Source organism: Cenococcum geophilum (genome assembly GCF_001692895.1).
Source record: "Cenococcum geophilum 1.58 unplaced genomic scaffold K441scaffold_83, whole genome shotgun sequence".
Lineage (NCBI taxonomy): Eukaryota > Fungi > Ascomycota > Dothideomycetes > Gloniales > Gloniaceae > Cenococcum > Cenococcum geophilum.
This window is the reverse complement of record NW_027137641.1, coordinates 588,806-603,936: the sequence shown is the minus strand read 5'-3', so window position 1 is coordinate 603,936 and position 15,131 is coordinate 588,806. Positions and strand designations below refer to the sequence as shown.

At 39.6% G+C, this 15,131-nt stretch overlaps 1 protein-coding gene across 1 annotated transcript; it reads left to right on the top strand.

The window, feature by feature from the left end:
• Positions 1 to 5,719: 5,719 nt before the first annotated feature.
• Positions 5,720 to 6,418, top strand: K441DRAFT_691072 (uncharacterized protein; the record flags this gene model as incomplete). The annotated part of the gene is made up of 4 exons (XM_067652449.1): positions 5,720 to 5,861; positions 5,931 to 6,084; positions 6,118 to 6,167; positions 6,201 to 6,418. The coding sequence occupies 4 exons, from the start codon at positions 5,720 to 5,722 to the stop codon at positions 6,416 to 6,418; spliced, it is 564 nt and encodes a 187-aa protein (XP_067497147.1).
• Between the last annotated feature and the right edge of the window lie 8,713 nt (positions 6,419 to 15,131).

The following is a 15,131-nucleotide window of genomic DNA, read 5'->3' as shown; positions in this document are numbered from 1 at the left end:
TATTAGGACGACGCGCTAAGATAACTGGCAGAATACGAGGAGGAGATAGAGGAGACGTAAGTCACCGTGATTGTAGAGACCTTGGTAAGACTGGAAGCCCTAGCAGTTACAGAGTCGGAGGCAAACGACTGGACTAAGTTGGGGAAGGTGAGACCCTTAGCTAAGTAGACCGACCTAAACAAGAAGGTAGTGTTGGTTGCGTTCCTAAAAGCGAAGAACGGAGCACTAGGACGAGACAAGGTTACAGCAGACCTACTTAGGGAGCTGGAGCCGGATATATATAAGGTGACCTACCTTATTAACAAGGACTTAAGGGAGGGGAAGGCGACCCTGAAGGAAGCCGAACTGGTCCTTATACCTAAACAAGGTAGGGACATAAGTACGGCAAAAGGCTAAAGGCCAATTACGCTCCTCCTAGTGACCGGCAAAGGACTGAAAAGGGCACTGGTAAAGTGGCTAGGAGAAACCGGACTTAAGAGAGGATGGTTTGGGGAAAACTAAGTAGGAGGAATTCCGGGGAGGTCTATAACGGACATAGCCCTTAGGATGCTGGCCGACCTAGAGATAAAATAGGAAGGTAAGAACAGATATAAGACCTAGAAGACGCTAGTGTGTATAGATATTAAAGGAGCCTTTAACGCGGCTAAAAAGGACTTTATGTATAAGATCCTTAGAGATAAAGAGGTCCCTAATAATATTGTTTAGTTAGTAGTTAACTTTATAAGCGACAGGACAGTTTACCCTAGGAAAGGACGGGTAAGGGGGAGGAGCATCTACCTAGACGACGGCTTCCCTTAGGGGTCGCTAATGTTGCTAGTGCTGTTCAGCCTGCTGCTTAGCCTAGTAATGGTAGGACAGAGGTTAAGATACTTATACGCGGATGACGTGGCCCTAGTGGCGTGCGGCACTACGCCTAAAGAGTCCCTAAAGAACGCGGAAACCGAGGCCAACGAGCTCGTAGCTAAAGTTAAACGACTAGGCCTAGAGATTAAGCCGTTAAAAATGGAGGTAATGATATACCATGGGACGCGGATAGAAAGCCCTATAGGGGAAGAGATCGTTATAGTAGGATATATAGTGAAGATAAGCCGGGAGGTTAAGTACCTAGGAATCGTCTTGGATAATAAGCTGAGCTTTACGGCCCACGTGGTAAGGAGAACGGCGGCGGGATGGGGTGTAGCTAGACTTGTTAGGAACCTAATAACCAAAATAGGACTAAGGACGGAGGCCGCAGTTAAGATTATTAAGATAATACTTATCCCCTCCCTAGTCTACGGATCCAAGGTATAGTGGAAAGGAAGCCTAGATAATAAAGGAAAGAAGAGGGCCTGGAGACAGTTGGCTCTAGTAAAGGAATTAGAGAAACCGCTTAAAGTGTGTAAATGTTTCGCCCTTGGCGCGGATAAGAGCGTTCTATTAAAAGTCCTGGACTGGGAGATAGGAATTCCGAAGATGGAGGATATTCTCGAGAATATAAGGGATAGGGCCTCCCTTAGGCTGAACAGGGTCGCTATAGATCACCTGACCGTCTGGAGAAAGGCGAAAGCCACTAGGATATATAAACTAAGGAACTATGTAACGGAAGACGTAGAGGCCCTATGGAGTAGGAAAGCCAAACACTTACTAGTCCAGGTAAGAAGGTTAGAGGAAGACTAGTTTAAGAAGAGCTTCCTTAGATAAACTCCCGGGTTAAAATGGATCTTCGTGTCTATTAAAGAATAGGAAGCCCACTATTAGGTTAGGGACCAGCGGTCTATAATAGTGGCTAAAGGCACGGTCCGCGTGGGACCCTATAACACCAATATGGACGCCGGCCTAAGGGTAATGTACCTGGCTTATAGGGCCAAAGGAGAAGTAAGGAACGGACAGGTACGGTTCTATATGGATAGTAAGGAGTTAGGGAGAGAGCTAAGTAGGCCTAGGACGCCGAGGATGTTATATAAGAATGCTATAAAGCTAAGAGGCCTAAACCCCAAGGCACATAAGTTCTTTTTGCTAGATAGATGCCTTAAGTACGCAAGTATGGAATGGGAGGAACTATATACGGAAGAAGAGACGGTAATCCTAGAAGGAGGATTAAACGTATAGCTAGAAAGACTATGCGAAGAAAGGAAAAAGAAGAGGTTAGGAGTAGGATGGGAAGGGGGCGAAACCCCCTTAGACTATAGAGAGATGTAAAAAGTAGGAGGGGAAAGAATCCCTAAACTAAAAGGCGAAAGAGACCTGGTTAGACACGTGCTGTTAAAAAGGATAGGGATAGGCAGATTAAACACACATAGGGAACGCTAAGGAAAGGAGGGCGTAAAGTGCGTATATAGTAAACCTAGAGAAAGAGGTCACTACCTAGAGTGTGAAAAGTTTAATAGTAAAAGCCTGGTAGAACTTACGCCTAAGGGCATAAAAGGGCTCCCAGGACTATAGATAGTAGGAGAAGGCGCGAATAAGTTTATGGAATGGCTTGCGTAAATAGGATACCACAAAGGGTGGGATAAAGGCGTTGTTTTAGACCATAAGGCTGGAACAGCCAAAGAAGAAAGAGAGGAGAGGGCGACAACTACGGAGACAGCTACCCTGCCATACTATATAAACAGACTGTAAAGCCCCTAAAAAAAAAAAAAAAAGGGATAGGCTTCTAGAGCCGAGACTTATGGCTGAACAAGCCGGCAGATAGTCTTAAAATCTTTACTTACTTACTTATTTACTTATTGCTTTTAAGGTAGTGAATAAATTTATCTAAGTGAAAGCATAGATTATTACGAATGCTTTATAGCTCGCTATAAGTCAAGCGGGCAGAGACTCTGGTAGAAATGGTAAAATATTATTTTGTTTCGCGATAGGCTAAACAAAAAGAGGCTAAAGTTTTAACCCTTTTACCAGCTTTTATTAGAAATCTTCTTTATATTTATATCCTGTATTTACAGATTTAAGACTATAAAGCTAAGGCCACCGTATCCAACTGTCGCCTATATAGCCTCGTCGCTATCTGCCCCTATTTCTTGATTTTTAGTACTGAAACCATTTTCTTCGTCATACAATGTCTCTGCGTCCCATTCTTAATCCTTATTACTAAAGTCACTTCCCCAACCAGCTAACGCCTCTATGTTGCCGTCATCTCTGAAGTCGGTTTCTCTATCTATAAACGCCCACTTACTAGCTAACAATTTAGGGACGCTGCGCTTGTAGGTACTTAGGGTTGCGGATATCACTTAAGGAGAAATTGTGGTTGATGTTATTGGGATATAAAACAAGCCTATAGACCTCTAAGTACTGGCTGCTTAGCGCCTTAAGTAAAAGATCTCCCCTAACGCAAGGCAGATTAATAGGAGTTAATTGCCGCCCATATAAGGCGGAGCGCTTATAAAGGGCTTAGCCATAATGCCAATTAAACCACCCCACAGGCATTAATAGCTCCTTTACCACAGATGGGGGGTCAATATATAAGATTAACTGGCTAGGATAAGTGTACTGCTTAGGTAGTATCTTTCCCCGGGAAGGGTAGGCGTCGGAAGTGGATTATATAATGCTATTCCTACTAAGAGAGGCGTTATTAGGGGTCATTGTTAACTTCTAGTTCTAGTTTACAACTTTATACAAACGCCTCTAAACCCTACTAAGGCATGTAGTGTCTGTTAGAAATCGTCAGCCGTTTAAATTTAGCAACAGCTTAGCTAATAGCTACCCCCAACAATGCCTCACTTAATGCTTTACTTATAGATCACTTTAGGCGCCTATAGTCTCGGGCGCAGACAATACGTAAGCTAAGAGTAATCACAGCCACTAAATATTATACTATAGACACCATATAAAGTGGAAAAGGGCGGCTAGTGTACTCCGCCTTTCCCTTCTACCTTCTGTCCTAACTCCGCCTTAGGAGAGAAATGGAATATAAACGTCGTGCTCCTAGTTTTTATATGCCATTAATTCGACTTACCTTTAAATTTGACCTCTTAACTATATATCCCTTACTATCCTTATAAGAATATCAGACATTATATATGTTACCTTAACTAAGCTTAGATACGTTATTAATATAACCTATAGGTCCTTAGCCGGTACTTATAAAAACATCACAATATGCTATCGCCCCGAAGATAACATACCTATTTATTAACTTACTAGAAACCTTAAATTATCCTAAAATTGCATTAATAATAAAGACATAGCATCTACCAGCAGGGAAAAGAAACAATTATAGCTTTCCGACCCTATGCAGAAATAGATGCCTTATACGCCCGCTCAAATACCTAATAAGGTTAACTTTTATAAAATTAATAACAATATAGAGGGTAATATACAAGAGGATATGGAAATGTACGCCAATTACCTTAAGAGCCTAAAAGGCCGCAGCAAAACTAAAATAGTCTCACCTAAGCCAATAAAGGACTATGGCGAGGCTAAGATAGACTTACCTTAACCAAAAGAGGTTTATATTAAAGGTTTACCGGTACCTCCAGGTATGTTTATAAAACACCTATATATTGTTTAGCAATACTAATAATTAAGCAGAGAATAGTTTAGCCAATCCTATAAACTTCCCTGGAGATATACCTCCCCCGACTAAAGTGTTAACAATTTCTAATACTATAATTTCAGACGGATAACTAAAGTATCTCTTGTTATAGTTGCCAACTTGCTATATAATAGAGGACTTAAAGCGTCTCCGAAACCCTAGATATAGATCAGTTGTATCTATATATGGTCCTATTATAGTAGTATACTGGTATCCTACCTGGGTTTTACCCGCGGGTATACCGCATAAGAAACTCGTATTATACTATACTAAGAACCCGCGTCACCTTTATCGTCATGCTAGGATATATAAACCGCTTAAAGATGTTATAATAGAGATAGCTTGGAGGGGTAAACTATATAAGCAAAGAGACCAACCAGGAGAGGCGCCAGATAATTATTTAGAAGATCTATTAAGAAGAGGGACACGTAAAAGAAAAGTGGATTGTACCGTAGATAGAGCCTCCAAGAAGCCAAAGAAATGAGAAATTTCTTATAAGAAAAGATTTTCGCAATTACGTTCTTATTTTCTGGCGTTGAGAATTAAGGCGCCAATTAGGATTTCCTTGGCTCGGTATTGTTTTTCTATCTAGTTGCTTCTATGTTAAGAGTATCTTATTGTCGTTTATATGTACGTTAGATTGAAGTTAAGAACTCGCTTATAGTAAGCTTATAAGTCCTCTACCTTTATATGCTTAGTAGCGATAAGTCAGCCACCCTATAACTCGCTTAGTCCTCTATAAAGAAAAGACTTATTATAAAACATAGAGTTATTCCAATTAGATTAGATTAGCTTAGTAAGCCTATAAGCCTTCTTAGCACCCTATAGCGTAAAAATAAAACCAAATTAAACTAAATGAAAAGACTCGTCGCTTTCTGATCTAGATGTCTTAGAATTAGCCTTTATTAGCCTACCCTCTTTAACCTAGTTAAAATGTGCTGGCGTCTTCTTAACTAGTGCAGGATAGAACTTTTCCTTCAAAGTAGTTAGTAGTCTTGGATAAACCTTAGTCCACTAAGCTATATCTTTTCTGCCTGCTAGCCTCTGACGCGCCTCTATTATACATCCTTCCTCTATCCTCTATCCTTTACTCCTAGTGTTGTATTTCTACCCTTAACTAATGCTCTCCTACACTCGCCTTTATTACCTTTAGCTACCAGAGATATACCCTCCTTATTAACTAATAAGGGAACACTTTAGGCATTGTAGATGATAAATAGACCTAACAAAGGGCTACAAGTTAATTCCATTAGAGATTTGCATAGCCTCTACGGTATATCCGATTCGGAAACTGGTGTTTTTAAGCGCTCGGTCTTCACCTTCATTGGTGACCAAGACTATGTCTACTTTGGTAGAGCGCCAATTAGAGGGATATATTTGAGCTTTTAGGACCTTAAGAAGGCTTTGAAACGAGTTCTAGATAAGGATATATACCCTGAAGTGCCGTCGCAAATTACAGTTGCGTTAATCCCAGCAGAGGTAGATGTTTATGTTAAACGTCCTAAGCTAAACATCTACGATAACTGGGTGAACTTAGGCCTGCTAGTGAGGCTATTTTTAGGAGAAGCCGAGACGTTTAAAGCCCTTATTTAAAAGCCGCATCATAGGAATATTATCCGATATTACGGCTATATTATTCACCGGCGTCGTATTACCGGTATTGTCCTTAATTGATATTCGAAAACACTAGAAGACCGACTAAGGGAAGGCGCGCATAGCTTTAATAAAAGACTATATATGGATGGTATCAAATCAGAAGTTGAGTATCTTTACTCCCTTAGGTATGCGCACAATGACCTTAATCTAAGCAACATTATAGTCGGCGAAGATGATACCCCTATCATTATTGATTTAGGTTCTTGTAAGCATTTTAGCAAAGCCCTTATATCCGGAGGTACATACGGATAAATAGATGAGGACTTTATAACTTCCGAGCGACGTTATAACGAGGCTGCTTTAATAAAATTATGGAAGTGGCTCGAGAAGAAATGACTTTAAAAGATTAAAACCGCTTAGAGTTTTATTTCTTTCGCGGAATTATGCTACTTTGATAATTAATTCCTGTATCTTAGACACAAATTACCAATCTTAACCGTCTAAAACATTCCCTTAGCTAAGAAGACCTGGTTGTTAGTGGCTGATATATATCTAATGTTGTACAGGTAGGGCTTAAGCAATTCACTCTTTTAAGCTCTATCCTTCTTCATATCTAGCCATTGGAATCTTAAGTAACAATAATTATGGTTACTTAAGTGCACCTGAATAGTTTTAAAGAGCTACCTATCGCGAGGACTAACTATCCGACTTACATTTTACTATTATGGGTGGATTTCAGCGGGAAAGTGCTCTTACGTGGCTACGGCGAGGAGGGGCAGGCTCTTTGGGGGTGAAATTAGGAGTGGGTGTACGGCGGCGAGTTTTACGTAGCCATTCGACTTTTATATGGGTGAGCGAACCATATAAGTCGCTATCTATAGCTGCGCGACTAGGTAGCAGTCTCGGTATCTCCGGAAAGGGATCACATAAAGAAGGTGCATGGAGTGGCTTATAGGCGGATTAGCTCGCACGATTACCCAGCTCATACGACCTTAACCCGTCAACTTAGGCACGTAGGTTATCGATAAGAGTCTACCAATCAAATCAATAGGATTTAGTGGCCGTACTTATTGGTGTTCGCGTATAGGCCTTCCCTCTGCTAACGGGTTAAGGGATACTAGTGCGCATAAAGACCCCTATAAACTTTGCAACGACTTAAAGAAATTTTTTTTTTCAAGAGAAGACAAAAGAAAGCAATATTTTAGCCAACCTAGACGGCTTAACAGATACGAGAAGATCAGCCTAGGGTTTGCTAGAAAGCTATACACACAGCTTATAAAAATACTATTTAGCTCCAGGTAATAGAAACTGGTCGACACTAATAGAGGAGTAAGATAGTAATTAGAGGCTTAAACTAAGCAGGACAGAGAGGATCTAAAACTTGTTTTAGATAAAACCAGCCGGCAACTACAATAATAGCATAGATTGCTATAATAAGAACGCCTTTAAGCCAGTCTATTTTAGTATTAGTTAGGGTGGATTACCTATATAGAAAGGAAAACTTACTAGATTTGCCATCTTGGATAAGATAGTTTACTAAAAGTATAGTAATAAATAAAATAGCGATCAGAAAGGTATCGAATAAAAGCGTTATATAATCCTAGCCTCTAATCTAACCAAGTATAACGACGAAGGGGAGAACTAGAAGAGCGATTTATATACTAGATTTAATAGCAATATTAATTGCTAGACTTATTTTATCCTTATAAGCTACTATAACCGCTATTATATACTCGGCAGCGTTCCTAATGATTAGGAGTAGGATAAGACCGATAAAAGTGGTGGAGACAGTGCCGCTTGCCGTAACATCACTAATGCTGTTAACTATAAACTCGGAACAGAAGGCGACCAACGCGGTAGAGAATCCAAGGGTTATAATTGCGCCCCAGATCGTCAATTTGGGCTGCTTAATCTCGTCGTCTTCCTTTTCTGCGTTTAAATCCTGCTTAACTTAGGAGGATTTACGCTTAGGAGCCCTTTGGCTTGGAGCATTACACATTTCGGCATATAACTTTAATTAAAATATAAGGTAGCAAACGTACACAATTAGGAGGATGACAGCTGTTCCGTGGGAAAGCTCCCGATTAAGTATAGAGCTATTAAGGCTCGTAGCTACGTGGGTTAGTATCTATTATAGGTCCAAAGCTGTCATTAAACTTACTTAACAGTATAGAGTGGAAGGTGGTTAGAATAATTAGACTGCTAACGGACAGAGCTAGAAGACTGGCTGTAGTATTTGCTACTATTATATTAAAATGTTATTCTATCCGGTTAATGCCTCCAAAGAAGAAGTATATGCTAAGGATAAGGAGTAAGTTTGAAAGCATACTACTAATTAAGGAAGTTTTAACAATGGTAATCTAGCCCTTAGTTAGGGCTAAGATGGAGATAATTAATTCAACAGCGTTTCTGCGTTAAATTTTAAATAATATTAGGATAAATAAGAAGCGGAGAAACGTACCCAAAAGTTGCGTTTAAAAGACCACCCAATATATTACCGGCGCGGAGCGCAATCTCTTTAGTAGCGTAACTAAGCATTGTAGTAAGCGGAATGATGGCAATAAAGTTAACGATAAATATGGTAATACCGTTAATGTGAAGATAATTGACTATAAAGCCGACGGGAACGGTAAGAAGAAGTATGTTTATCTATAAGTTAAACAAGACGGCACGAACCTAATCCTTAACAGGTATATTACGCTTTAAAGCTGCTTTCTACCTTTCCTTAATTGTTGGCTCAAAATATAAGGGGTTTTGCAGGCCTATATCGGCCTCTTCGTTAGGTTGTTTATCGTTAGACCTTATCTAGGCTGCTTAATAGGCTTTTAAGAATGTTGTTAGATATAAATATGCCATTATAAGCACGGTTTTTAATTGTTCCTAGAAAGAGCACGATAGAAAAGGGCGATTTTGTAGTCTGGAGGGTACCCATATATAGCAAAGACTGAGAAGTCTAATGGTACTTAGGCCAACACCAACGCCTTAAATCCACAATGGTGCGTTTAGCTTTTTTTTTTAGTTGATTTTACGAGTGAGGATCTAAAGCAAATTCTAGAATAGTTGTTATGGAGGAGAGGAGGATTAATATTAATGACTAGATAGAATAGCTAGTGAAAAAAGGAGAAGATAGAGTAATAGATAAATAATAAGTGAAAAGTAAACCGACTACTTATGGAAATAAGGACGCGGTAGAACGTATAAATAAGGGTATAAGTCTGTATGCCTCTAGGTACCGGCTACTCAGCGTCTTAAATATAAGTCCTCCCTTAACGCAAGGTAGATTAATAGGAGTTATTATACCGCCTATATAAGGCGGAGCGCTTATAAAGGGCTTAGCTAAAATGCTAATTAAACTACCCTATAACGCACTAACGGCTCCTTTACCACAGGTGGCGAGTGAATATACGAGATTGACTGGCTGAGATAAGTCTACTGCTTAAGCAGTGTTATGCTCTGTAAAGGGTGGGCGTTAGGAGTAGATTATATAATGCTATTTCTGCTAGGTAAGGCGTTATTAGGGGGTTATTATTGGCTTCTAGTTCTAGTTTACAACTTTATATAAACGCCTCTAAATACTACACTATTAGGGCTATCTAAAAGCTAAGTTGCCTATTTACCTTATCTTAACCTTAGGCCAGGCTTATTAGCTATTGAGGCGATAGGAAGTTGCGTCGGGTATATAATAGGGCTTAAGTAAAGCTACGTAACTAAATGGGCATTACTGTACAAAGTAACGCTTAACCGGCTGCCTCTATATCGCCGTCTTAGAATGATTAGAAGAAAGGGGTTGGTGCTAGCCCTTATTGTTTAATATAACCCTTTTATAAAGGTATAGTAAAGTGGGGTATAGACAGGGAAGGATTATGCTCCTGTTATGGTTGTATTATAGTGCATTTATAATACTATGCTAGTATCCCTAAGTTAGTAAATCGGCTTGACTTTTAAGGCACAGTTAAAGCGGAGCCTACTATTAGCTCTTCTATTAGCCAAGCGGTAGAGAGGAGCAGGATATAAAAGGCCTCTATATCCTTTAACCAAACCAGCACCAAGTATAGTATCTTTTAAGGAAATCCCTCCTTACTTTCTCGCAAAGACACTTAAACTATTAGCTACCTTATCTCTTTAATAATAAGCGACTTAAGCGACTTGGACGCTATAATAGAGGATACCACATTGTATTGGATTAAGGTGCGCTCTAAATATTAAATCCTTTATAGGATACCGCTAACGGAGCTAGGATATACTACTTACTTTTAATCCTAAGGGCTCTAATAAGGCCGTTAATATAGTAGGGCGGGTATGCGATAGTTGCTTCCGCGTAATTTTATCCGTTTGCTAGCTTACTAATATAAGTAGGATATCTAGTTAGCACCGAAATGTAAGAGTGATTTAGAGAACAATGAGGCCAATATAGAAGGAACTATAAGGAAATACCCACCCCGCACTAACGAGATAAAGAAGTCGTCTTAATATGGTCCGTTTGGTAACTTCTTCCTATAAAGCTTATTGATCCCTAGCTTACTCTATTAGGGGCGATAGAAAGACTAGGTAGCTTAGTTAATTAACTTAGCTATAGGCTTAGCTAACTTAAAGGGAAAGTTAGCAGCCTTAAAAAAAGCGACCTCTATATTATGCGTTATCTAAATAAGGTTGACGATTGGATTAACAGCTTAAGAAGTGACTGGGAAGAAATAGAAGATACTATTAGGCGGTTTTAAAATGAAATCCACACTCTTAAGAGAGGCAGTAATAAAACTTTAGATTACGAAGATAAATGGGTTGTAAAGGCTAGAAATAAGACATCTAAGAGGAAAAGGGCACGCTTAGCCTAAGGGTGGAGAAGTCTGCAGAATTGAGGAGGAAATTTGTTAGCTTAAATGGTACGCTCTTTAGTTATTATATTGTTTGCTTGTTAAAGAAATTTATATATTAGATTTAAGCTAGAACTAGCCCTGCCCTTTATAGCGAGTGTTTACCGCATTTGTATACTTAATTAGTAATAAGTTAGTAGATCTAACTAAGCTTGGTCCTTATCGCCTCTTCTCTACGACCTCTTTTTCACCGTATTCGCCGCCTGCTTGGCCTTATATAACTACACTACTAAGGCCGATCGTGGGACAATACTTAGAAGCGTGTTTGTATATCGCTAGATAAATACCAAGCGCTATAGGATACGTTGGAGAAGGATATACGCCTTAGAGCCTAGGTTGTGGACAAGCTTCGATACGATTACAATTTAGTTATGCCCGAGAATTTCCACTCTTCGGCCCTAGCGTCACGAGAACGTAAGGAGCGGTATTTATACTCCTACTGCCCTCTAAGATTTAGCATATTTTATCCATATATCCTCTTATAAAGAAAATGGCTTTAAAGCCCTCCTAAGACACTAACGTCACTGGTATTCTTTAGGAACCCAGCGACTAAAACATAGTGCCGCCCTTGTTTGAAGTGGTGAAGCAATATAAACCGCGAGGTAAATAGACATTGCATTGGCTTGCTTTGTCTACCAGTTTTATATGCCGTTAATACAACAAATAAAAGACGGCGAAGCTTGTAGCTACACGCTATAATCGATAGGACGACCTTTACTGCAATACTTGTTATAGTTAACTTCTCTTAAAGAAGTAATAAGGTTTGTAATGCCCTAGAGCTAATAAGACACATTAAAACCTAACCGACTTAGTAGGGAATTGCTATTGATTTAATCTGATTCTAGGGGGTATATTATAGGGGATTTTTGTATTTAGTGCAAATAAATGGAGATAAATGCTCGTCACCTATACAAAATAGATACTGGCGAGGGTTATATTCTAAAGGGAATAAATGAGGCGTTGTTAAGGAGACAGCAATGACGATGTGTTTCCCTTGCAATATATACCAGTGGAGGGAAAGTCTACGTATACTAGATCCAGTTTTGGGAACTAGAACCTATTTTAGGAAATAGGTCGATTAACCGCTATAAAAAGAGGTTAACTGTATCTGTATTTGGCATGTTAGATTTAGCTCGTTTTAGGACTAATAATCGTTTGTTAGCGTTCTTAGGCGCCCCTTTAGCCTCGCTATATAAGAGCTTCGCTGCATTAGAGCCTTATATATTACGGAACAAACTAAAACGGATAAGTTTAATTAGTCATAGACCGGAAACGTCGCATTTTAGGTTATCGTGGCTTAGCATTTAACTAAGCCCTGCGAAGCCTCTAAGCCACATTAGGTCGGCTTAACTTTTCTATGCCCGATCTTTAATTCTCGCGTTTGCTCGCACCTAGCTTTCTTCCTTATACTTTTCTTCCTGGCCATTTCCTTATTGCAAGACGCGCCCAACGTATTCTCGACCTCCCTGCATTTATTTGCTATTATACCGTCCTTATATACTAACCTCTTTAATCTCCCCTCCCCGCCTACCTACCCGCCTGCCATATCGGCCCTCCCAACGTAGCTTTTGGCGCGTTCTCCCGCAATGGCGAATCTCTCTAAATTAAATATAATTAAAATAAAACCCATCGGAGAGGGACTAAATGGTTTTTGTGATTTATTTAACTTAATTTATAAGGATCTAGGTGTCTCTAACTCTTTAAATATATCGCGTCAGATAAGTAATAAAGGTAATTATTAATTTACCTAGTGCAAGCTTCATCTAATGCTCGTAGAACTAAAAGATATTTTACTTAATTTAATACTTGCTCTACAGAGCCTTCCTACCTCTCATTTATTGCCGTCCAATAGCGGTAACAAAAACCTCCTTAGTGATCTGTTAAGACTTAATTTAGTAGTTAATTTGGACGGCTTTAATATCGAATAGTTTCTACCTTTCCTAAATGTAATCCTTTATATTAAGCCTGACGAGATTATCTAGGAGAAGGTGTACGCTACCGTAATAGAGTCTACACCTTCTCCCTAACCGCTGCCACTCTATATTTAATAAACCCCATATCTACGTAATATAAGTAGCTTTACTAACTCGTCTAAACATAGGAAATACGTGGATGATATTCTAAAGGAGGAGCTAGGCCCTTTTTACGTTGGGATTCCTGGCTTATATAAAGCATTCTTTAGGGGAGTAAAAGGTCTTAAAGAGGCAAGCGCCGTCGTTTTTAAGAAATGTAAGGAAGGGGACAATCCACTATACGCCGAGAAGGGCGGCTGGTGTGACTGGCCTAAAAGCGCAGAGCAAGATAATGTCCTAGAGTAGTTTAATAACTTAATTAGATTATTTTTGGGCTTTACTAAGGAGTATAGGTCCGCCCTAAAGACATAATAAAAGCTCGTCGTATATACTAAGCAACCCTTATAAGGGTCTACAGCGAAGCGAAAGCTAGATATCGGTTTTATAGATAATCTAATGGCTAGCGAAAGCTCTTAATGCTATTAGTCGTATATACTTATGCTAGGAGAGCTAAAGAGTAATCTAAACACTAATATACCTTCACAGGCATAGTTTGATTTAGGGAAGTATATAAGAGAAGTCTTCGCCGCTCAGGATACTCGTTGCTTTGTCTTAGGCTTTACCCTTTATAGATCTATTATACAATTATAGGAGTATAACCAGGTAGAAGGCATCGCATCTTTACTATTTAATATTAATAAAGATGGACTACAATTTACCTTAGCAATGTTAGGATTTCTCTAGATGAATAAGGAGCAGCTTGGGTTTGATCCTACTATTCTAACATTAGACGGCAAACGGTATATCAAAATTGTACGCAACGGCCAGACTAAGCGTCTTATCCTTAATAAAGTTATTAAGCGGGCACGCTGCGTTACGGGTTAAGCAACAACTTGCTAGGAAGGACACTATAAGGGGGACACCTCTAAGAAACCCCTCGTTATTAAAGACTCGTAGCAGTACCTAGAGCGCGAGAAAGAAGGCAAACTGCTGCGTAAGATATTGGAGAAGGGAGTGGTCAACGTGGCAAGGTACTATCACCATAAGATAATTCGCGTAGGTGGGCAAGATAATAATATCTTTAATATCCGTAAGGAGCTGGATATTATAAGAGCGACAAACTATAAGCCAGAGGGCTTAATAATGCCTTTAAGACTGGCTGGAGTGCAAGGCAGTATAAGAAAAGGTCAAAGTTCTAGCAGAAAGAGGTCTTCCAGCTATAGCGCCCCATTACCGCCCGGCAAGCGCCTGTGTTTAACCTCTCTAACTAAGCGCCCTATTATACAGAATCGCGTATATTAATACGTTATTACTAGTAACTATAGGAAGCCTCTTTACAAGACAAGCTTTTAGGCTGCAATGCTTACTGCATTAGAGGGTGGTATTAAAGGATACAAGTCTTTATATATGCAGGCCGGTATTATCTAATGTAATATTTTAATAGGCAACCTTATAATAAACAAGGAAGATAATAATCCTTCTTAGCCGGCATTCTTAATCGACTTTAATCTTGCGATTAAAGAGCAACGGGAGGGGCCTTTAGGAGCGCGGGGTAAGACCGATATAAGAGTGTTTATAGCAATTGGAGTGCTTTTTAGCGAGAAATACTCCTTTAGGCATAATCTGGAGTTGTTCTTCTAGGTGCTTTTTTGGATATGCGTATACTATAACGGGCTAGGTAAAGATATCGGTCTAACTAAGTTTAAGTATTAGAACTATAAGAATACTATAAAGCTAGCTGAGTTGAAATCGGGGCTAGTAAGTAGAGAAGGCCATTTTCTTAACCGTATAGCCGAGGCATTTATACCCTACTACTAACCGCTAAAGCCGTGGGCTAATAGGCTGCGGAAGGTAGTTTTCCCAATAGATGGGAGGTGGGAGAAGGAAGATAGGGGGCTTTATTTTTAGATAAAAGAGATTCTTTAGTAAGCATAAAAGGATCTAAAGGTGTTAGCAGAGTAGATAGAATAATATTTCATTGTCCTATGCTCTTCTACCACACGAGTTAAAGTTTTGCAGAGATTTGGGCGGCTAAGGCTAGGTAGTAGCCTTAGTCGAAACGCATATAAAATAGCGGAGGGCGAGTTACCTAGGCTAAATAAACCTAGGAAAGCGGATAACCTAATCTTCCGCCAGATTATC